This window comes from Notothenia rossii (genome assembly GCF_949606895.1).
Source record: "Notothenia rossii genome assembly, chromosome: 8".
Taxonomy (NCBI): Eukaryota; Metazoa; Chordata; class Actinopteri; order Perciformes; family Nototheniidae; genus Notothenia; species Notothenia rossii.
In genome coordinates, this window is record NC_136906.1 from 9,909,540 (window position 1) to 9,932,355 (window position 22,816).

At 41.3% G+C, this 22,816-nt stretch overlaps 1 protein-coding gene across 1 annotated transcript; it reads right to left on the minus strand.

Annotated features, from left to right (window-relative positions):
- Positions 1-1,610: 1,610 nt before the first annotated feature.
- Positions 1,611-21,927, minus strand: sphk1 (sphingosine kinase 1; the record flags this gene model as incomplete). The annotated part of the gene is made up of 5 exons (XM_079646446.1): positions 1,611-6,520; positions 7,635-7,750; positions 8,621-8,715; positions 11,895-12,044; positions 21,507-21,927. 5 exons carry the CDS (start codon positions 21,925-21,927, stop codon positions 5,611-5,613), a joined length of 1,692 nt encoding a protein of 563 aa, XP_079502572.1. The 3' UTR covers positions 1,611-5,610.
- Between the last annotated feature and the right edge of the window lie 889 nt (positions 21,928-22,816).

The following is a 22,816-nucleotide window of genomic DNA, read 5'->3' on the forward strand; positions in this document are numbered from 1 at the left end:
GTCTGTCCGTCCTGGGAGAGGGATCTCTCCTCTGTTGCTCTCCCTGAGGTTTCTCCATGTTTTTTCCCTTTAAACTGTGGGTTTTCTCCGGAACTTTTTCCTTGTACGATGTAAGGGTCTAAGGACAGAGGGTGTCGTATTGTCATACTGATATTCTGTACAAACTGTGAAGTCCACTGAGACAAATTTAACATTTGTGATATTGGGCTATATAAATAAACATTGATTGATTGATTGATCGCCCTCTTGATCTTCCATGGAAACGGCATATGATGACACCCCATAATTGACGTAGAGGTGTTGAGGGTAGAACAATTAACCATTATCTGAAGTCATGTCAGTTGGAGTTATGACATCATCGTGTTCCATGACACAGGTGTTTATATTTGAGCTAACGAGGTGTCCAGAGATCAAAGGTTTCCATTGTTCTGAATGAGAGATAAACCTGTTACATGTGAACGTTTTGTTGAAGAACCGTAACAGATATCGGTGAAAAGCGTGAAGCATCTCAAGGACCTTGAGTATCTGAAGTGTGCTTTTTGTGTTCTTTCGGGTCAATAATGTGGCCTTTTTGGCAGATTAACTACAGGTGTGCGGCTGCTGCTGTGAGGAAATATCAGCCTGAAATTACAATGGGCTTTAATGGAGACATGTTGAAAGTTTTTGTCACTTCATGCCCTCAAGAGGCATTTTGTTTAATAATTATTTGCTGAATTATTTGTCATTTTTCAAGCTATGAGATGTTTTCCTACGTTTGTCATGAAAAATGATGTCCCAGGAATGTAGGGTTTGGGAATTATGGCACTTTAAAAAAAATATATGAAGGCAAATTTCAAGATTTCCTACACTCTAGCTGTGACATCACACACTATTTAAATCTGAAGAAAGCCTCTTTACCAAGGTCTGAACAATGTTTAATATCTCTAAAAGTAAGAATCAGAATTAAAGTTGTGTAACACGAATAATGTCAGAAAGATTTGTAACATTTTAAAGTTGGAATGAGGTTTCTGAGTGAAAGTATGAATGAACAGTTAGCAGTTGATGTAGCATGAAGATTTATTGAAGTGTGAAGAATTTCTCCATTGACTTCAATGGTTCAAAATGTGATGAATTATGGGATGTATCTCTGGAATTATGAAAGTTATGAATGATAAAAGTAATAGCAATCGATTTTCCGACCGAGCTGAACATTTTGATGTTTGAACGGAGTTTCTGCGATGTTAAATGCGAGAGAAGAAGACCGGCAAAATAACGGGCGGAATAATAAGAATAAAGAATTGTGTGCGTAGAAGAACAGATAGTTGGAAAAGCTGTTAACAGCATTCCCCCTAAATTATCCTCAGAATAGGAAATCTGCTCTGCCGGAGATGGAAATCCTTCTCATGTAAGATGGAAACAACCAACACTGGTGGGATTTTGGTGACAGTGTGACTATCTTGGACAAAGTTATAGTATAGCCAAATCTGGCAGCACCAACACCTGGTCTGCCACATGTGGAAGCCCCTCTTTAGTTTTTCACCTGCTGAGCCCAGAGAAAAATGATTTTGTGTGCACAAACTACAGGGGGGGGACAGCAAACACCAGTGTGGTTTTGGTGGGAGTACGACAACCCTGGACAACGTTTTTATTTCCCAAATGTGAAAATCCACTGCCAACACTCAGATGTAACTCCTATTTGAAACACCTTGATTATAATCAGCACACAAAGAAGCACATTTTTCATATGAATATTTGTATTGGTCTTTTAAAAAAAGAAGTCAATGAACAAAGAATTACAACAAAATAAAAGATGAATACTACCTGGACGTCAACAGCCAGTTACAAATATGTAATAACAACCTTGTTAAAACCAGTCGACTCTTTTACAGAAAGCTTTACATATCATACAGAATCCTGCCTATAATAAGGAAGATCATGTGCTAAATGATTTATTTTTTAAAATATGTTTCCCTTGGTTTTTGTTTTCTGTGCACCACCTATCTGCTGTCTTGGGTAATGGTTAAGGCACTCTTTAGAGAACTTTGTTTCCCTATTTACTTCAAAGTAGAAAGCTGCAAATACCTGGCGGACATTTTCTTCAACTAACAAGGACAGAATAAAACATGAAATCCTTCCACTTGGATCACCTTATCTACTGCAATAAAACCCAGTTTATATCACCTCATTAACAGAAAACATTCATCACCTTTCGGTCATGTTCAGTCTTTAGATTAAGTACTCAGCAGTTTTTTAGTTAAACATAGAGTACAGAAAGCATTTCATATTCAGTACCATAAAAACCTCATGGGTTCAGGTCTTTGACGCAACCTTCTTAACTCGTTCATAAAATGGCATGACAGTAATGACAAAGACAAGTATTAACAGTTGTGATAAAAAAAAAAAATGCGGTTACATTAAAGCAGTAAATAACAATTTAACAGTATAGTAGCATAAGTTAACAGTAGTGTTTTTTCTGAGATGTAGCATTGTTGTTTATATTTGCAGCAGTGTTTCTATGCAAGTATCAAGTCCATTTCTCTTCATTACAATAAGCTGGATGTCGGATTCCATGATTGAACATTTGTAAGAAGAATTCAATGTCTCCTATGGCTGAGCTAAGTAAATCTAATCCATTAATGACTGTAAATATAAGAAGCAAGAAACAGTCGATTGCATTGTACAACATAAGATACAATTGTGAATTTATGAGCGGTCCAGCAGAGGACGCCCTAACTCCAGATATCTGCAGCCATGACAAGGCATTTGCATAGCTAATCCCTACCCATATGAGATGTACTTCATACATTTAGTAATGAACTGTGCACGTGGGCAGCTGCGAGTTCATGAATGAGAACATGAAAATGCATTCAAAGCACCTGGATCACTTTGCTGAGGATACAGTAATGGTAGGAGGTACAGTATGTTGGACATGAGTTGAAGCTATGCCTCACACAGTAGTATATGATAATGTCTCAGAATGTAAAATCAAGTAATAGGCAAAAAATCGGCACTGCAGTGAAGATGGTAGAGGTCAACTTCAAGTATGTTATGGGTTATCAAGGGAAGAGAATTAAGTGCACAAAATTAAGGCTTTTGTGCACGTTGTGAGTCATGATGGATGTTGTTATATGAGGAAGAAATGTGTATCTTTGCAGTAGCTACAGCGTCGGTGTGTCAGGTACAAGGAAGCATAATAACATGGTTCTTCATATGTAGTTGTTAGCCGAGGTGTGGAATCGAGTAGAAAGTAATCACAAATATAATGTCTTGTTTTGACCGGTTTCGTATTTTAAGCTCAAATAATTAGGATTTGGGACTTACGATTTACTTGTTAAACAATTACTTGGTTTGACTTCTGTTTATTAGTAATTGATTTTACATTATCTCAGCAGATTTGAATAGTTTCTAACTTTACCAGCAGGAGAATAACAGTAAGAATGTATTGCAGGGCTGGGCAATTCATTTATAAAATAAACTGGATTCATCCAAATTTTGCTTTCCACGACACGAAAAATGTAGGATTTGCTTTAGTTCTTTTTTTTTTATATTGACAAAAAGTTTCGTTTTTGAAGGAGTCAAGAGATCAGTTTGCGGAATCTTCTTTTTTCACTTCGTCTTTACCTGCTTGGTGTCTAACGCCGGCTTGCACCTGTTTGCAGCTGAAGCCTTGTCGTGGGACACAAATTAGGATCTATTGCTGCAAGAACTGAATGTGCATAATTCAGTTTGTTAATATCACTCAACTATCTTTTTACATGAAGTTCTAATTAAAATGCTATTTCAATCATACTTTAGTCATGTGGCATTTAATAAAAATGTTTGTTTTGTCCAGCCCTGACAGGCAACAAAATCATTTTCATACAGTCCCTAAACAAGGAAGGTTCTCTCTGAATTTATGATGTGAAGAAATGTAAGCATTTACGCTTCTTCTTGCGGACACTATTTCACAAGCTCCAGAAAGAATCAGCAGGAAAATAATGTACACTCAGCTTATAGCATTGACTGTATTGCACTCAGGATGACAGTGTAAAACCTTCTACCATCTAAACCTTTAAAAGCTGGTAATAAGCATTTATTTGAACCCCATTTGCCCGTCAACATTTTATTTTTCACCTTCAACATGAGAGGTGATTTTGTTGTTATGTATCAGCATTCATAATGTCTCCTTAACCTTGCTGATATTCCTTTCTTAACAGAAGAACAGGATTTGTTTTTAAGGTCAGGAACGATAGCTCCCTCTCTGAAAGTGATGATAGCTGCACCATACCTGTGGGTGGGGATGTAGTGACCTGAAATAAACTAGTGTGTGAGGGTATAGGGAGAAACTGATGATAATGTTCACCACCAGCAAACCAGAGAAAAAGGCCACACAGTGAAGCAGCGCACTTCACTCCGTCCAGCTCACATAAATCTGATGTCTCTCAATATGCAACGCTGAGAGACCCGGTGTGAAACCCTGCTCTGTCTACTTTACTCAACCGGTCCAGTAAGTGTGAAACGCTAAAACTCAGTTTAAAGTTTTCGTGTTATTAGAAACTCTTATTTTGCACGCTTCTGCAGATGTAAAGCTCGCTATTAAGGGCACATTAGGTGCTGATGGCTCATTAACCAAAGGAGGGAGGGAGCGTACAATCTTAAGACGGCAAGAGGAGAGGGGATCATTATGCACAGTTGCAGACCATGCCCCTCCCCCTCGCTAAGTGCTGCAGAGATGCAAGGGAATGTGTGTGCATGAGTGTGTGTATGTGAGGAGCTGTACACTACATACAGTAGGAGGAGGGGGGATGGGGGAAAGAAAGTGTGTGTTTATGTGCGAGTGGAGGCAGTTTGATGATGGTTGCAGATGAAGCAGGAGCGCACAGGACAGGGAGTGGAGTTGTAACCACAGCTGGTCATGTTTTTTTCTGCTCCACCTTCTTATATCGTGTGTGTGTGACTGGTTTTGCGATTGTTTGAGTAATATAAGCTATGCAAAGATTAAAGATTTTTCAACATCAAATCCCTAGGGGATTTATAATATCTCCTTAGTAAGAAAGCTCCGCTTGACCAGGCTAACGGTGGTGGTGGAAGAGGGGGGGGGGGGGCTGTCAGAGCGGTTTGCCCAGGAGGGAGATTGTCGGCCTGGGGTAGCACAGTGGAACAGGGGGCGTGGCTACTCCGCGAGCCTCCCAGGACGGGGAAATGTGCTTCTCTTCACATGTTCAATGCTTATGAGGACCGACAGCAGTGCACAATATACTCCTCTGCCCCTGCGCCGCTATGTGCTAAAGCTCCTCATGCACAATCTCACACATACACACACATGAGTGCACACAAACATACATAAAGATCTCCATTGGTGATGAACACTCACACAATCTCTAACCGTTTGTCTAAGCTGGGACCAGCCAGCAGCCAGAATAACCATACATGGCTTTGACCCTGAATCAAACATTGCCAAAAAGAGGGGACAAGAGGGGGTTCATAAAAATAGGACGAGTTACTTCTGTAGAAAAATAGAGGAATTTCCAGAGGCTGATCAAATGTCTTTGGCACTTCTGAAAACACAGCATACAGAGAGGAATTGGCACTGAGTATAAAAGGCCAGACTAAAAAGCTCTACAGGCAGAAAAAGATCAAGATAATCCCAGTTCATCCACAAATGAATTTGGCCAGTCCTGGGTGGATTTGAGCCTGAACTGGCCCGTACTCCACCATCTCCCCGTCCACAGTGATCATGCCTTGTGGCGAGATGGGCTCCAGCCGCAGGGCCTTCACCTTCTCATACACCAGGTGGGGGCAGCCGCACGCCAAGTGGCCGCCCTTCTCCATGGCGAGGAACAGCCGCAAGAGGGCTGGACGGGAGATTCCTGCTGTCACGTAGAACAGATGAATCACCCCGTCGTCTGCCATCGCCCCCGGCGCTGTCCACAGATCCTCGGCCAGGTGGGACTGGTAAATAGCCAGCACCAAGACAAAGTCCTCCTCTTTGACGACCGTCCAGCTGTCTGGTATCGGCTGATCGAGCCCGGGGAGAAGAGAGTCCTCCGGTGCTCTGGTCTTTCCGTCGCTCTGAGTCTCCGGTCTCTTGGTGGTGATAGCGTTGTTGGAGGAGTTGGTGAGGGTGTTGTGGTTGGAATTTGTGCTGTTGTGATTGTGTCGAGAGTTTTGGTTCGGAGAGGTGTTGGGGATGAGTCGGCAGGGAAGGGAGGAGCAGAGCGACTGATGCTGAGGGGTGGAGGGAGGCTGGTTAGACTTGATGCTCCCTTTTGGAAGTGTTGGCGCCTCTTTAACTGGAAGATACGCCAACCGGCCCTGGTAGACTCTGAGGGAGGCCAGACGCACCAGGGTGCCCATCAGGAAGCGAATGGCTCCGACGTGGCGGTACTTCTCGCTCTCGATGTCGACGTCGGCCACGAAACCCCACGCCAGGGACAGGAAGGAGAAGAGGCGCTGTCTAGAGGCCAGGTGGATCGACACCAGGTCCATGGAGCCAATGAGACCTTTGCACAGCATGAAGCCACAGCTCAGCAGAAGCTCCTCGTTCCAAGCTGGAGGCGACCTGAGAGATGGTTACAAACATCAAGAGTTAGAAACAATCCGTAAGACCGTAATCACTATAAATTGTTTTTGCAGAATTGCAGAATTTTCAGTCAAAGGGATTTTAGAAGTATTGTCCAATCAAGTTTGAGTAGACTTTGGTGGATTGGAAAGTGTGGAACGCATTGGCCTAAATGCAATCTAAAAGTCCATCGCCTATATTCGAACGAGAATTTAGCATATAATAAGCTTAAAAAGAGCTTGAACCTGGATATTTCGGATCCCATCCTAGACTTTGTCTCTCAACTCCAACTCCATTCTCATATCTTAATATGCTAAGTGGACTGTAATCAACAAACAGCGCATAGAAAAGGAAATATTGTCCCAAATATCGGATTGCCACACCAATTCCATAAAGATATTATCAGACGCTTATCATTGTCAGACAGATAGCCGATGGGGTCTTATATTGGCAGAACCAAACATCATGCAAATGTGCAATCACTGGGGTTGGGAACCAAACTTTTGTGGGTACCGACCAAATTATTAGTTGGATTTGCCGAGTACTTTTTCAAGTTATGTCTGTTACACATTTTCGGTACCTTGGAGAAACTGTTGGCTAATGATATTGGTTCAAAAGTAAATAGTACCCAACTAGTTCTCAGTAACTATTTCTGTGACAATAATTGGGACACATGACCACAGTAATCTTTCAATTCTGCCCACACCTGCACCCTGTAGGGCAGCACAAGTAAACACCTCAAGGTGATAGATACTGTATATAGTTTATTTAATTGAGGTTGTGCCCACTGCCAACCAGCAGATGGAGATGAAAACCTGGACCACAACTGGTTCCACCGCTGTATTCTGGAATATAATCGCTCATAATGTGGACGTTTTTAAACCCATTACATCATTCCTTTGAGAGTTATCAGCGGCCTGGAATGACCACAGCGAAGCAGTTCCAGTTTTTGCTCCGCTGTCTCTCCTCCCTCCTGAGAATTGATGTGCCCAGTCAGCCTCTGGCATAATTACAGCGAAAGGAGATAAATCGTTCTTTTTTCAAGGCAGAGTGTGGTTGTTCTCCTGCACTCTTGGTCCGTGCATTTAAATGACCCATTAACGGACTGACTCACTGTGAGTAGTGGTGGACAGAGGCAGCCAGGGCGTTTCCGGAGCCACCTGGCAGAATACCCAGAGGGGTCTGGATGGCCTCCTGCCAGTCCTCCCGCTCCATCAGGCCATTTATCACCTGGATGAACAAGAACAAACAGAAACAGATCATGAGCCTAATGGAAAGTAGTGTCTGTGTGTGATAAGAGGTTACGATTAAATGTGTTTCTTTGAGAGCTACAGTTGTTTTGTGTCAAGTAAAATAATGAATGGGAACCATCTGGACTCAAGAATGATGAATTCCTAATGTCATTGAGTTATGAGAAAACTCAATGACATTATCATCACTAAAGATATTGTACGTCAACAGTAAAAGAATCATAAGCCATCATTAGAATGAATTTAAGACTTAAAACATAATATTATTAAGAGATGGCAGAGATTACAGGTGCTGGAATCCTAGACACTGAGCTATTTTGTCATAGTATAAATAAATAAAAAATCTAAGCCTATTCTGAAAAAAAAATACGGCTAAGAGAGCTCATATGATTGTCCTCTGTATTTGATTGATTTACTGTCAGGTTTGAAATGCACAAATAGAAAACAAGCCAAAAAAAGAAGAACAAATCTACTTCTGCAATCTCTACATGAAATATTGAATAACAATCTCTCTCAGACCATGGTGTATAATTATTACAAAAAAATACAACAAGGGTTCTAAAAATGCTAAGTAATAATAATTACCAGAAAATGTACAAATACAGATGAAAAAGCTGTGCAGGTATAATGCTAAACTGTTAGCTATATTGTATTGTCTAGCGTGTATAGACTTTATCAATCCAACAATAAATTAATCGAATGTCATATGTAAATGAAAATAATTACATGAATAAAGATAAAGATGTCTTGTATTTCACATCTTATTTTTTTCATGTGTTTCAATCCTGGCATTTTACATCTTCTATATTGATTATCATATCGCATAAGTCTAGGTATAGAGTCAAAGCACCTCAAACAGCAGCCCGTCTCCAGACATGATAACCAGAGCGTCACACTGCGACAGGTCGGCCTTCCTCACCAGCTCCCGCGCATGGTTCTGGTGCTCTGAGGAAAGAAACAAGTGCAAGAGAGAGGACAAACAAGTATGTGTCAGACAAACCATCACAATAAAAACAAGGGCAATGGCAGAGAAAGAGGCGAGCTGCCTTCATCGCCGGCCTCTGGGGTGGTATCAGGGAGATTAGGCGGAAAAGAGATTCCATTTCCCCGCATAAGGCCAAACACATCACATTATCCCAACCAGCGGCTACTCAACAGCTCAGAGGCAGCTGAGCCGCCCTGCAAACATCTGGGACTGACAAATACCGTGTGTGCATTGACTGGATGCATGTGTTCGGTGTGTTTGCGTGTGTGTTCGTGCATGTGAGTGTTTGTTAATGCGCCGGCGGAGAACTGAGCTATTTGTTCAGCCTAGATTTATTGGCGGCGTTCTTGAGAGGGTCCCTGCAGGGGCTCATCCTGCCAGCATTAAAGTCTACAGTCCTACCAACCGAGACTCCCCAGAGTGTGTGTGTGTGTGTGTGTGTGTGTGTGTGTGTGTGTGTGTGTGTGTGTGTGTGTGTGTGTGTGTGTGTGTGTGTGTGTGTGTGTGTGTGTGTGTGTGTGTGTGTGTGTGTGTGTGTGTTTGTAGAGGAAGTCAGCTTTAAAGAGAGTGAAAGACAGAGACAGGAAGGCAGACAGCAAAGAAGTATCGACGCACTGCCATCACTAAGGATATATTTTTCCGCTCTAGCTCAGGTATCGATCGAGTACAGGACAGAAATAAAAACAACTTCCCTCTCCTTTCCTCTCACTTTGCTCAACCTCTACCTGTCTCCCCCCTTTACACTCTCCCGGGCCTCTGTTGCTGCTGTTTGTTTGCTGTGTGGAGGCTGGAGGCAGCGAGGCAGCGCTGTGTTGACAGACAGAGGCAGTTAGGGAGTAACTGCACGGCTCAGCTGACTCAGCCCTTTTAACCTGCTTGGGTTGATGCTTTGTTTCCCAGCTACTTCCTTATTCAAGGGTTCACAGACAAACACACACCTCAGACTAAACCCTAAAGACAGGGGCCGCTTGTAAGTAAGTCAAGTTTATTTATAAAGCGCTTTTCACAGACAATGTCACAAAGTGCTTGACAAAACAATAAGACATCAACATATGTGGTTGGGGAGATAACTTTTGAAATGGAATAGGATTTAGATTGCTAGTTACCCTGTGTCAAAGTAATGTCAATTCATGTTACAGCCCTCTTCCTCCACATAAGGCTTGGCCAGGTGGTTGCAGGCATGACAGACAAAAGGCGGCGCAAATCAAACAAACTAACCAATGAAAAACAACACTCAAATTGTTATGGCATACTGTCAAATGAACGACGCGTGTCTGAGCGTAGAGACAATGGATGTAAAAAGAGAACATAGATAAAGCTCCTTAATGCTTTTGCACTCAGATTGGTCCTTGCTGACCTGCGTGTCAAAAAGAAGGCAAAAATATATTAAGCAACAGAATGATTGTTTTTTTGTCTGTGATTTCCTTTTTTCTCAGTAACTGTAACAGACTACATTTATTTATTTAATTACGCAATACCGTTGCGTGTCACTAGTTACTCCACAGCCCTGGTTTTCATGTAATCCAATTGTCATATCCACTGTTGATTCTTCTTTAAGCTGCAAAGACTATGGCTGATAGTTACACTCTCGTTAAGCCGAGACATACTGTTAGTGAAGACTAGAAATCTCAGGTAAGTTTCAGTCCAATCTACCATTTCCCTCCATCTCTACCGGCTCCCTCTCAGGTTATTCAGGGTAAAGAAGCTGCTTGGTGCTCTGGATGCTTCATACACTATGTAAAAGGTACATGTTGACACAAGAGACGCCTCCACTGGAACGTGTCCTTCCTCGGGCAAACGCTGTGTGATACATTCATCAAGGAGCTGCGTGCAGGATGAATGGGTTGTGCCAGTTAATCCACTCATGGTCGCTCCTCACAGGCTACGGTATCTGAACACTGAAGGCCCTCAGCGACCCATATTCCCCCCCCCTCCTTAGGGCTCTGCTCGCCCTAAGTCAACGTCAGTAATTACTCCGCCTTTTTTTCATCACCATCCAGCTGCTGACCTTTCTTTAAGTCCCAGGAGTCGGCACAAGAGCCTGCATACGCATCAGCACTCAATTTGTCGAATAAACAAACGCAGATTCTCCCTATTTTTGGCTGTCATATTTAATCTCTCTTTGGTAAATATCAGATATTCAGCTCATGCTCTGCCAAACTAACACTGGGTGAGCGAATTCTAACCTGTCAAATCCTGGGGTTGGAGTAAAAGGGGCATGAAAATGAAGCTGAGCATTGTTTTGTTTTTCTTTGTTTCTGATCCTTAGTATTCAGGGGGGGTCAGTTTAAGTTCAGCATCTCTGACGACCTTAACCGACACCCTGTTTAACGTCACAAAGAACCCCCAGCATTTCACACAGAATGTGGAGCAGCTGGGGCGACTGAGATGGAGATTGGATGTGCATCAGAGCTCGGGTGCCTGCAGATGTGGCTTGTGAATGTATGACACAAATAATGCATCATAACTGCAGAGAGTGAAATTGCTTCCTAAAATGAAGGTTAGTTTAAGGACAAGTCAAGTTTGAGATTATGGGCTATTTGCATTCATAAAGTATTTTTTTTAGATAAGGGGACAAATCATGTGAGATACACTTTTGCTGTTTGATTCACTATAGTCTATTTGGGTCTGTATGTCTCTTCTAAATTCACCAACAGATAGCATTTGTGTATCGACTCTTACAATACATATTTGTAATGGCTGTTGAGCGAAAAAATCTCCACTTTAGTAGCACTTACATTGATCAAAACTTTCCAGTTTGATTCTTATCTAAATGTTGAGGATTTGTAGACAGTGGTTTGTTCATATCATTAATAGTCTTATTAATATAACATTTGACTCTAATATGTCAACAAAATGAAACAGGAACTTGCCGATTTATTTTCTGGAGATCTATTCAAATGAAGCATATTTTACAAAACAATGCTTATTTTTTCTCACTTTCAGTATAGAGTTTCAGAAAAAAAATTGCCATAAAGTATTCACTGAAATGTTTGCGCTTTTCACCTGGGGGGTGTGTGTGTGAGCTCTTAGCGTGGGTTAAAGGTTTAATCCCTTTGTCATGGCAGGGTGACTTTGATAAAAGCGCGGGTTAAATACATGAACAATAAAGATCTGCATGGGTGTGAACACTACTGACCTGTGATGACGAGCGTGTAGGGAACAGCGGCCTCGGTCAGCATGCCCTGCACGTGGCCGGTGAAGAGCTGCAGAGCCTGGCCCCGGCCGCTGTGAGGATTCACCAGAATCATGACTCTGCAGGGCCGACGCACCTCCGCATACACCGCACCTGAGCAAGAGAGAGAAGTGAGCAAAGGCCTTGGAAGAAATGAAGCAAGAAGACAAGAGGAGGTCTTTTATGCATGATCAAATATTCAAAAGAATGCCTTGTCCCTGAGGGAAATGAAAGAGCAGGAAACACTAAAGTCAGAGGCTGGGACAGCATTCAGATGCTTAATGTTAATGTGACTTGCTGCTTCCTTTAAGGAGAGGACATACAGGTGCCTTTCAAACCATTATTAATAGCAAATCTGTGACATATTATCAATCCCCCCCCCCCCCATGAGAGAATCCTACTGTTGCTAGCTGAGTAGCTAACGGAGTGACTATACTTTGAAGCACTGGGGTAATGTAGCATCTAGCTCGAGAAGCGCAACTTGGTCAATTGACATATTACAAATAAGAAAAGTAAATCAAAGATGTTAAGAAAGAAACATGGAGATGGGAAGTCACTTGCACTACCGTTAAATCAATAGTTTGACATGTTGCTATAGGCTATAGCTTAGCTTAGCAATAAGAAACGTAACACGAAAAAAACTAGCTTGGCAACATCAAGGCAATACAATCCATCTAGAGCTCACTAATAACAGGTTCGCCTAAACTAAAAGCCAAACAGCTGAGACTCCAGGAAGTTACTGGTCTTGGTCAAGAATAAGCCTAACCCACAACCCCAATGAACTAGCAAATTGTTGTTTTTGCGCATTGGTTTTTGTAAGGACAAAACAAATGATAGACAGAGTTAGGCTAGCTGTTTCTGCTCTTTATGATAAGCTAAGACAATCAGATGCTAGCTGTAGCTACTGTACCATACACATAAGAGAGCTGTTCGTATTAAACTCTCAGAAGATAGCTCATAAAAGTATTTCTCCAAATGTTATATCGCGTTGAAGTGAGGGGGGGAGAGAGGCATATTATTTATTGTATAAGCCATTGTGTAGTGGTTGGACATCACCTGCTAAATATAATAAAAAGAATGGCCTATCAAAGTATCGTATGCATTAATAGCAATTAAATTACTTCTTTATAGAGTATTGAGTTATTTGATTAACTTAGATAAAGTTCCCATTCTTTTTAAATCAGTTTTTAAGTGGGAGGATCAGGTTAAGCCACTTAACTGTGACACTGGCTGCCACTTAAATGGTTTGCAGCTTTTTAAAATACATTTGGAGAGAAGCTTTGCCCAGAGCTGGATTTTTCCGCTGATGCCCTTTAAAGCAGACACAGACTCACTGACACCATATAAGATGAGTCAGAGGACAAAAAATGCAATGTGTGGAGGACAGAAATGTATAAGTATTCATTTCCTCCAGACTTCTTTGGCTGTACGTGGGTGATGCTGACTTTGGTATAAGGATGACACAATTACCAGAAGCACAAAATATATCATGTAATATATCATGTAAATAAATTAAGATGGATTCAGACGCCTAGTTGTGACTCATTAGCATCTGTATATCTTTCTTTGCATCCATTTCCAGTCCTGTGACCTTCACTGCACTGATGCTGCTTTCACCACCCTCCACCTAATTTGGCCCGTGATGATGGGACTCGGCAGAGGTACAAAAATATATTCCAAAGAAAAAGTGTAAACCAGCCAGGAAGGGTGAGGAGGGAGTGTGAAAACACACAGGCACATGCCAAACTCTGCCTCCATTCACTAACACAGGGTTTTGTATCAGAGCACAATGCAGCTTTCAGACACAAAGAGTCCTCTCTGCACTTCCAGAATATAGTGGAAACTGGCTTTTGACGGTAAAAGACCTTTAGAAAACAGGTTTAGCACTCAAGTGTGCTGAGCTGCATAGCATATCCTCAATAAGGCCAGTTTAATATTTTGTATTTGTCCTTCAATACCGTGCATGGCTCCAGGTCTCTGACTCAAAGCACTAAACTCTGATGATTCAAACAGAATTATGAATGAGGGAGTAAAGAAAAATGGCAATTCATTTGGATTATCATGCTACATATTCAGACCCATGGGTTGCTCTAAAATCCCCTGTGCTTCAAGGGGATTTATTAAATAGCCTAAAAAAGGTGGGATTTCTAATTGATCCTTGGTCTTTTTATTGTAAAGAAGAACCATAATCACAATTCAAGACGTGGTTTTACATTCCTACGGTATTTAAATAATGTAAAGCAAAGCTAAAATAACTACTCCATTAAGAGTATTGATTGAGTCATTCATCGACAGAAATATAATGGCCAACTACATCAACTACTGGTCCATAAATGTATGTAACCTACTGTAAAAAAAAAAGTTTTAAATGCATTCATACAAGCAATACATACTTACGATTGTGTTTTTGTGTAATCAAATGGCAGTCTAGATACCATTAAGCAAAAGTACTATAAAGTCGAGTCTTCCCATTGTTACATGAGTATTACCTTCAGACTTGCCTGATGCATAGATGAATATAAGAAGGAAACCAAACCGGAAAAGTATAAATCATAAAAGTCCCTCTTTAGCTGAACTTGTCATAAAAACCCTGGGTCTGGAAGCCACCGGTGTAAACAATCTGTCTTTGACTTTACAACGAAATAAAACTCCCAAAATCAAGGCAGCTCAACAGTAAACTGATTAAACATTATTGTTATGTGGTGCTCCCAATTCACGTCTCCAAAAATGTGTTTTCCCCAGACATTCCTCCTGTGCAGTGCCTGTTTGTGTGTGACAGGAAGATGGAAGCAGGGTATGTGGGTGAATGTGAAATGTGTCCGTGATGTGAAATGAGATACCTGCGGCAGTTCCTGACAGTCACACCGGCAAGCAAACTTCCACTGAAGTGTGAGTATTTTACAGATACAGCCAGACACACACACAGGCAGCCTGAATGTGACAGGGTTGACAAGTGCGGAGCTGATATGAAGACCTCTCATCTCTGTGCCAGAAAGTGGCACAAATCACCATGCTGTTCAAAAGTTCTAAATAAATATGCAGTGCTCCTTCAGCATCTCATGAAGAAGAACAGGTGGGAGCTGTTGAAGCGTGAAACCATTCAACAAATATGTGAGCTATTCAGTGGAAGCTGCAGAAGTAGCACCGTATCCAAACCAGACTGACGTGTCCGCAAACAAGCCGCATTCCAAGGTTGGGTGAAAGTTTTGCCAGAGAGCAGGGGAAGAGATTTAAACACAGCTGCCCACTGAGGCATCACCAGACTGCGGGCAGGCGGGGGGAAGAAGGGAGGGGGAGGGGGGTGTTGACAGGCCATCTCAGCCGTGTGTCACAGAGCAGGAGACGAAGGCTCCGGAGGGGCAGAGATGTCGGGCGGGGTTAGAGGTCATGCGGTCGGTGATGCATTTTTAGCTCTTGCTCTTGTCTCCTTCATTGAGGAGGCTGCGGCTGCTTCAGCTCAGCCTCAGGGAGGACAGATCCCACACTGACCGACACACACCTGACCCTGCGGCTGCTGTTGTCGCTAGCCAGTGGAATACTTTGTAAGAATTTTCAATTTTCACATCAAGGGTGCGCTGGGGCCAGACCAACAAGTTTGTGAGAAATCAAGATAATCTACAATGCAATTTACAATCTTCAATCTATAATGGCATCATGGGGTTATTGCCAAGATTTCTGCCACTGCAGTCAAAATCCCGTCAGTTAGGATTCCTTTAGGGTTCATCGTTCAGGACGTTTTTAACCGGTATCAGATATTAGTGATACCAAGCACTGATAAAATGTGTTGCTTCTCTAACACAGCTTTGTGGATGACAGTTGACCCGGAGGGCTTCAAGCAAAGTTATCACAAATATTTGCAAACTTTTTTTCTCTTTACTTATTCTATGGTAACCTAAGATCCAGACATCCAATGACTCAATACTAAATCTGGTTTAAATATATGTTAAAAATGTCCAAGATCTAAAAAAAACAGTATTGTAAAAATGTGTCTTAAAACTGGATAAATTCTGGAATACAACCACAACCATCAGGAGACCTTAAAGACGACCAAAGGAAACAGTCCTTTACATTGATTTGAATGACTGATTCCTCTTCATTTGAGAACTTTTATAAATATTTGGAAGCATGGGACCTTCAAATCTCTAACTGGCTTGCTAGCAGCTGTTTGAAAAGCAGAAAAGGAAACAGTAGCAATGAAGGCACACTCTAAAAACAAATGCCTTGACTCAACAAAGAAAATCAACACAACAGTTTGCATCGATGTTTATTGAGTTAAGACAACTTCTAATGAGATTGTCTTAAAGCAACAAAGTTATTTGAGTTAGGGGAGAAGGCTTTTCCTCTACAATCAGAGGTGTTTTTAATTACCACTTACTTAATAATTGGTAGCATAAACACAATATTTGAAGTTGATTACTCAAAAGATTAAGTTGTTCCGACTAGTTTTACCACATGATTTAAAAGGAATTGTAAGTTGTATGTACTTAATTACCCTCATTTGGGATACAAGATTTTAAGTTGATTACTCCAAAAATTAAGTTGCTCCAACTTGTTTTACTGTATGATTTAAAAGGAATTTTAAGTTGTATGTACTTAATTACCATCATTGTGAACACACGTTTTTAAGTTGACAACCATTTATAAATTAAGTTGCTCCAAATATATTGTATTCAATCGTTTTTTTTCTTAGCTTTTTCATGTTTTTGCCTTTAAAGAAAGAAATTAATTGATTCCTCAACAAAACTATTAGGCAATTCACTTTTTATTTTGAGCTGCAGTTGTTTATTTCAACACATGATGTTTCGATCAGGAGAGAATTCATTTTGTTTGAACATTTATTGACACATGCCATATGATAAGTTGCATGAACACCTGAAATCACAGCTGACTGCAGGAGAGAGGAGAACCATTTTATAGTTTGGCTACAGCACGTTGATTGGCTGCTGGAGAATCAGGTGAAATGTAATAGGTTAAAGAGAACGCCTGTGATGAGCTGATTATATGCAGCTGTGGAGTGAATGTATATACACCCAGTCTCCCTGAAAGAACTTGGGCTGAGCTTCATTTCAATCTTGAAAAAAAAGATGAACACAAATTTAAATTGCCCCACAAATAATAAATAAACACATTAGCCATATTACCATGGGAAATGGGGACACAGTAAATAAATGCTGCCATCACAACGAAGTTAGAGGCCCTGCATATTTAAAACCGGTGCCTAATATGTAAAATCTGTAAAGTTTTTGTAAAACTACAGTAACAAACTTTCAATGGCCACCAATCTGCAGATCACACACATCAATTTAGCAAAATATGTAACAAAGATGTTTACACTGCCGACAGTCATTATTTCAAACAGTATGAACACATTTAACGCAGAATGCTTGCTCATTCATTTGTTTCCCTCGACCACGATGGTTGCCATCCAGTGGCGAGCCGTGAGTTTTATACCTAGGCCCTCTGACCCCCACCCCTTCCCTCGAGTTATTACGTCACAGCGTATACTTCAGCGGAATATCAAAACAACGACCAGGGGTGCAAAACGCATCAATGAAAGCGATCCTCTACCACACAAAACAACACCTGTAAATAACCCTATTTGTGTTCTTTGAAATTGAAAAGGATATTTCATTGTGTTTGTTACTTTCGTTGCAGTTGTATTAAGTGTAATTTGGCACGCTTTTTATTTTGAAGGCGAGTTAACGCTGTTGACAGGAAGTTGTTGTTGCTATGGAAACAAGAAAAGTTTCACAGCGGGCGGAACTTGTCATAAAGTCCGCGATAATAACACCCACCCATTTAGAGGGAAGATATGATTGGTCAATTGTACTGTCATTGGATATTACTCTCTCGTTCAGTTACCTCTGTGAATTCATAGCTGGATCGCCTGGACGTCCAACAGCTCCTCTCTTCACAGTAACTCGCAGAGACGAGTATCTTTCATTTAACCCTTCACATTCCAACATAAACTGAATAGGCAGATTCGAAGGATTTATTTCTTTGGAAAGGTTATTTTAAATACAATTAAATCAAGTTATTTTGGTAAAACTAATGAAAAATATAACTAAAAAAATATATTAAAAAAAATATATATAATTTTTTGTAATGTTTTTAAATATTATTTTTTAGAATATTTTAGGGCCCTGACGGCTCGCCACTGTGGCCATCGTATGGTCAGATCCTGGGGTGGACCGGTCACTGATGATGGCGATATTCATGTCCTTTTGAAGCACATTAAATAATAGGTCAGCGCATAAGAGATAATGAATTAAGTAATTGCATACTTTTTAAACTGTCACTCTTCGCGAATTCAGAGCCATTATTACCAGCTGCTAAAGCAACGCTGGTATTGTTTTCACCTATTGAGTCTGCATGTGTGTGTCATCATGGCAATGTGGTCCTGAAGACACACAGAGGTGGTTTTGAGTACTTTGCCTAGTGTTTAAACGCATGTGGACAGATTTGGTCAATCACAACCGTGCAAGTTTTAGTGTATCTTCTCATCTTTTTTGCAGGTTCCACACAATATGTGAACTGGTTAAGTGAAGAGCAGAAGCCACTTTTCAAATGTTACACAATCCTTTGCATGCCATTGCTGTCAACACCTATCCATGCTGAACGTTGCTAAGATATTATTGATTGGGGTGTGGCCAAAAGTGCAATATGCTTCAAAATGTAACTGACAGAGAGCAGTGCTTTTGTCCTGTGTTTTTTTACACTGTGCCCATGGATTTTATTTTATTTCAAGATTTTTAATTACGTCGCTAAACTCCTTGAAAACGTCCTCTTCCTTTTCTCCAAGGTACACGACAAGGCAGCGGATGGCTATAGTTCTCTGTGTACTTCAATTGTATTGTGCTATTTTTGAAAAAGGAAAAGAAGAGAAATTACCTAAATTAATATATTCTGAATGGGTGACTGCCAACAACATGCATTTCAATGACAACTCTAAATAACGATCCTACCTCAAGAAGCATGTCCTTGATCTGCTTCACCGAGATTAATTTTTAATAAAAAGAGATATCACAATAGTAACCAAAGTATTTTTGCTCTCACAGTAGCCTCTACTACTTTGTACCCTCTCACAGAACTATTCACAGCTCAAAGGCTGCTAATTTTGGTCAAACAGCAATTTGCATATGTGCAACTACGAGGCTATCTGTATTTGAATGACAACAGATGACACTCACCTTAAAATGTCCTTTGTATAGTATTTCTATGTGTCTTAACTGTCTGAACTTGTCCAGGCATGTTAAGTGGGAGTGGACTTGAAATCCTTAACTCAAGGTGTAGAACAATTAAGTTATCAAGCCAATTGCATTACTTACTACAACCTGAAATCGCAGAAATCAGAGTTCAAATTACACACAATATTAAGTTGATGTAATTAGCAACATTATTACGTCATCACAACTTATAAATTAATGTTTGCAACTTAAAATGTTTATCAAAATCAATTAACTCACATTTTTATCTTGCAACCATACATTTAATTAAGTGGAGGTGAAAGGTCGCCTGAATTCGTTTTTAGCGTGCAGCCACTAGGAGAAGAAAGTCAAAGTGAGTATCCCTCATCTCCTTCCTTTGCATGCAAACTCTCTGTGGATCCTCTAAGCAGGGGCTACTGTAGCAGACCATTAGCGAGTGCGGTACTATATCATATGCACTTAATTATTAACAGCTCATTCATTCCAATGAACCTGCCGTGAGAGTCAAAAACCCAGTGAGAGTATTGTTGGAATCAACCAAACCCAACCAGAATAAATAAATAGAGTTACAATTACATGTTAGACTCCATGTTCACTCACTTTATACTCGGGGCACCACAGTGATACCTCCCAGACAAAATTCCAATCTTGCGCTGCAACTACACTTTTAATCCAACCTTTCCATCTGCAGTACCAGATGAGATGACACGCAATTAACTTATCGGGCAAATAGGGGATTAGTGAATCCTACTGACCTTCATTTATCCTCCCCAACAAGGCAGATTACCAAAACATTACTTATTTAAATCACATATCATTCTCCGTTAAATACTGTATTATTGGCTGGCCTGGATGTGGTGTACTGAAAGAGGCTTATCAAATAATAATATGATCTCATCATCGCTGAGACGCTGTGTTCAAAAGAGGCACACAAAAAAAGATGAGAGGACATGTTAGAGCTCTGTTAGATCTATGAGCTGGTTCATTATATGTGCGATTTGAAAACCTCCCAGGCTGGAGCTCTTTGATGAGTCCAGTGAGAGGACATGGACAGAGGGAAGGGGGTGTCGCCAGATACTTCTTAGGTTACCATCTGCCTGCATGGCATAAAGGGATGAAACCCAAACTAGTGCTGGCTGCAGACCAGAGGAAGGTGGTGTTCCTCTCCACACAGGAGCTCTCTGTATTCACATGTTTGTACAGCTCGAGGCTTATTCCTTCCTACTCCGTCTTCTGAAACCAACATTCCAAATTAGTCACTGTCAAGTCAAATATCTGCTTCCCTCTTTGAAAATGCCCAGGAGAGCGTGCCTGCTTTATATTTAAACTGTTAAATATTTCTATATGAGTCAAAATGATATGATATAACTCGACATTCTGAGTTTGCTCCCAAATGATAAACAATTTTTTGGACAGAAACAGCTTTGTTCCATCATCATCAGCAAGTATCATCACCACCACCTCCTCCCAAATGACTGATAGGGGTAATTAGCTGCATAAACACTTCTCATATGGTATTCATGTTCATTACGGTCACATTGTATAACCAGGATGGAGCACGGAGTCGCTAATGAGACTGGAAGACAAAAGAACCTGAGGAAAGTCTGCATGTTATAACAGAGCGAGACATGTTGAGACCTAATTAGACGTAGCTGCTTGAAAAAGCAGGATGAAAAACAGGCTTTGTTTTGATGCGATTTCTCCACCCGTCAACAAAGAAACCCTCAATGGGAAATAACTGAGCGGGAATAATTAAGCCTGAGCACAACTACACTCTCTGCTGACAGGATCAGTGGAAAATCTAACTGTTTAAGTGATCAGTTTTGTGAGTGTGTGTGTTCAAAGCATGCTCCACATCCACCATCACCCCTCTCATGGGCTGTTCAATAAAGGCATGCAGCTATAGGGCTGCTGGCAGGTGGATCACCTTTCACGGCAGGTAGAGCAGGTTATTGAGAGCATATGGAATGGGCACATCCTTCCTGACAAACCTGTTTGCAATAGAAAGCTGAGCTGTGGTTGCATTTTGGCTCACTTTTTAAGACTTTTGTAAAAAAAAGTAATATGATAACCTACAGAATAGTCATAGGATACCACTGTGACCAAGTTGATGGTGTTTCATACAATTCAGGGATTTATCCCTCAGGCAGCAAGACTGTTGCTCGTACTCCCATAAGCTTCTGATATGTGTTGTGCTGTGCATGTGCTGTGCTGTGTCATAAAACCTTTGATTTGAACCTATAATCATCTTAACATCATAATAATACCCATTTACCTGTTGTAACACCTAGGCTTATCGTTATTTGTAATATAAAGTTGATGTTAATCTCCACGCTTCTCACTGACCCACGGTCCCCACAGTGCTCACCTTCTCTCCGGGGAGCCTGCAGCACGGAGGCATCTCTGATGGCCCGAGCCCACCTCTCCGCCTCCTGGAGGTTAGCGAGCGGGTCCTGGACCAGTGCCACCCGAAAGCCCTGCTCCACTCTCTGCCGGGCCACTCCGGCGCTCATCCAGCGCCTCTTGAACGGGTAGAAATAGGCAGCAAAGTAGGCGCCGACATCCGCGCTGTCCGGCCCTCTGTACGCCCGGCAGCCCACACAGTCTGTCAAGTTAAACAGCACCTTGCTCCGGCCGGGTGAGGAGCAGATCCTCTGCACGGTGAGGACGCTCTCCGTGAGGCTCACCGAGTACCGGACCCTGTCGTCGAGCGGGTCCGTGAACTCCCCGTACAGCACGCCCACCGCCCCGTTCCTCTGGCGGGATGGGTCCGCTTCGTCTTTCTCCATCCCGGGCGGACTCGGAGAGAGCGTCCCGCAGGCCGGTGTGCGGATGGCGGTGCAGACTCCTCTCAGCCTGCTGTGGGACCCTCTGACTGACAGCAGCAGCTTCCCCAGTCCACAGTCTCTCCCTAGTGACTGGAGGAGGAATGGCAGTGATGGAGCAGGAGGAGCACAGCTGACTGTCCTGCATCAGGGTTATTGTCAAGCAGGTTTGTAAGGTATTTGCCTTGGTGTATTGGTGCACGATAAAAATGCAAATAAACAAATATTAAAAACTAGGCTTAAAAAAATGCTAATTTCTGTGTAATTAATATTTGTTTGACATGACAGAGCAATAGGAAGCAGTGTGTGTGGTTGAGTATATTTCAGAAGTTGTGCCAAGATTAACACTATTAAGAATAAAACAAGACACATGCTAAACAGAGATAATAGTCCAAAAACATGTATGTAAGCATGTGGATCCCGTGGAAATATACAGGAAACCATATCGAATAGAATATTTAGGCCAAACAAACATTGTCAATTGTCAAGCCTACAACTAGGCTATGTAGCATTAAGAACACTCCACCAAAAAGGCACACATAATTAATTGATCAATTAGAAATTAAACTATTGGTAAATATTGACCAATACAGATGTATCCCTTGCTCAGGCCATGCAAATTGTGTTTTCCCTTACATAATAAGTCAATGAAATAAATCAAATGTACAGTTCTTTTGTTTAATGTGATACAAATAACCAGTATGAAGTTACTTTTACGTATGTCTATGCTACTCACATATTAGGCATGCATACACATTGGTGTTTTTCCGTATATGATTCATACAGTTGTAGGCCTACTTAGTATATGTATGGATATCATAGATGGAGATGTAACGTTACTTACAAACTTTTT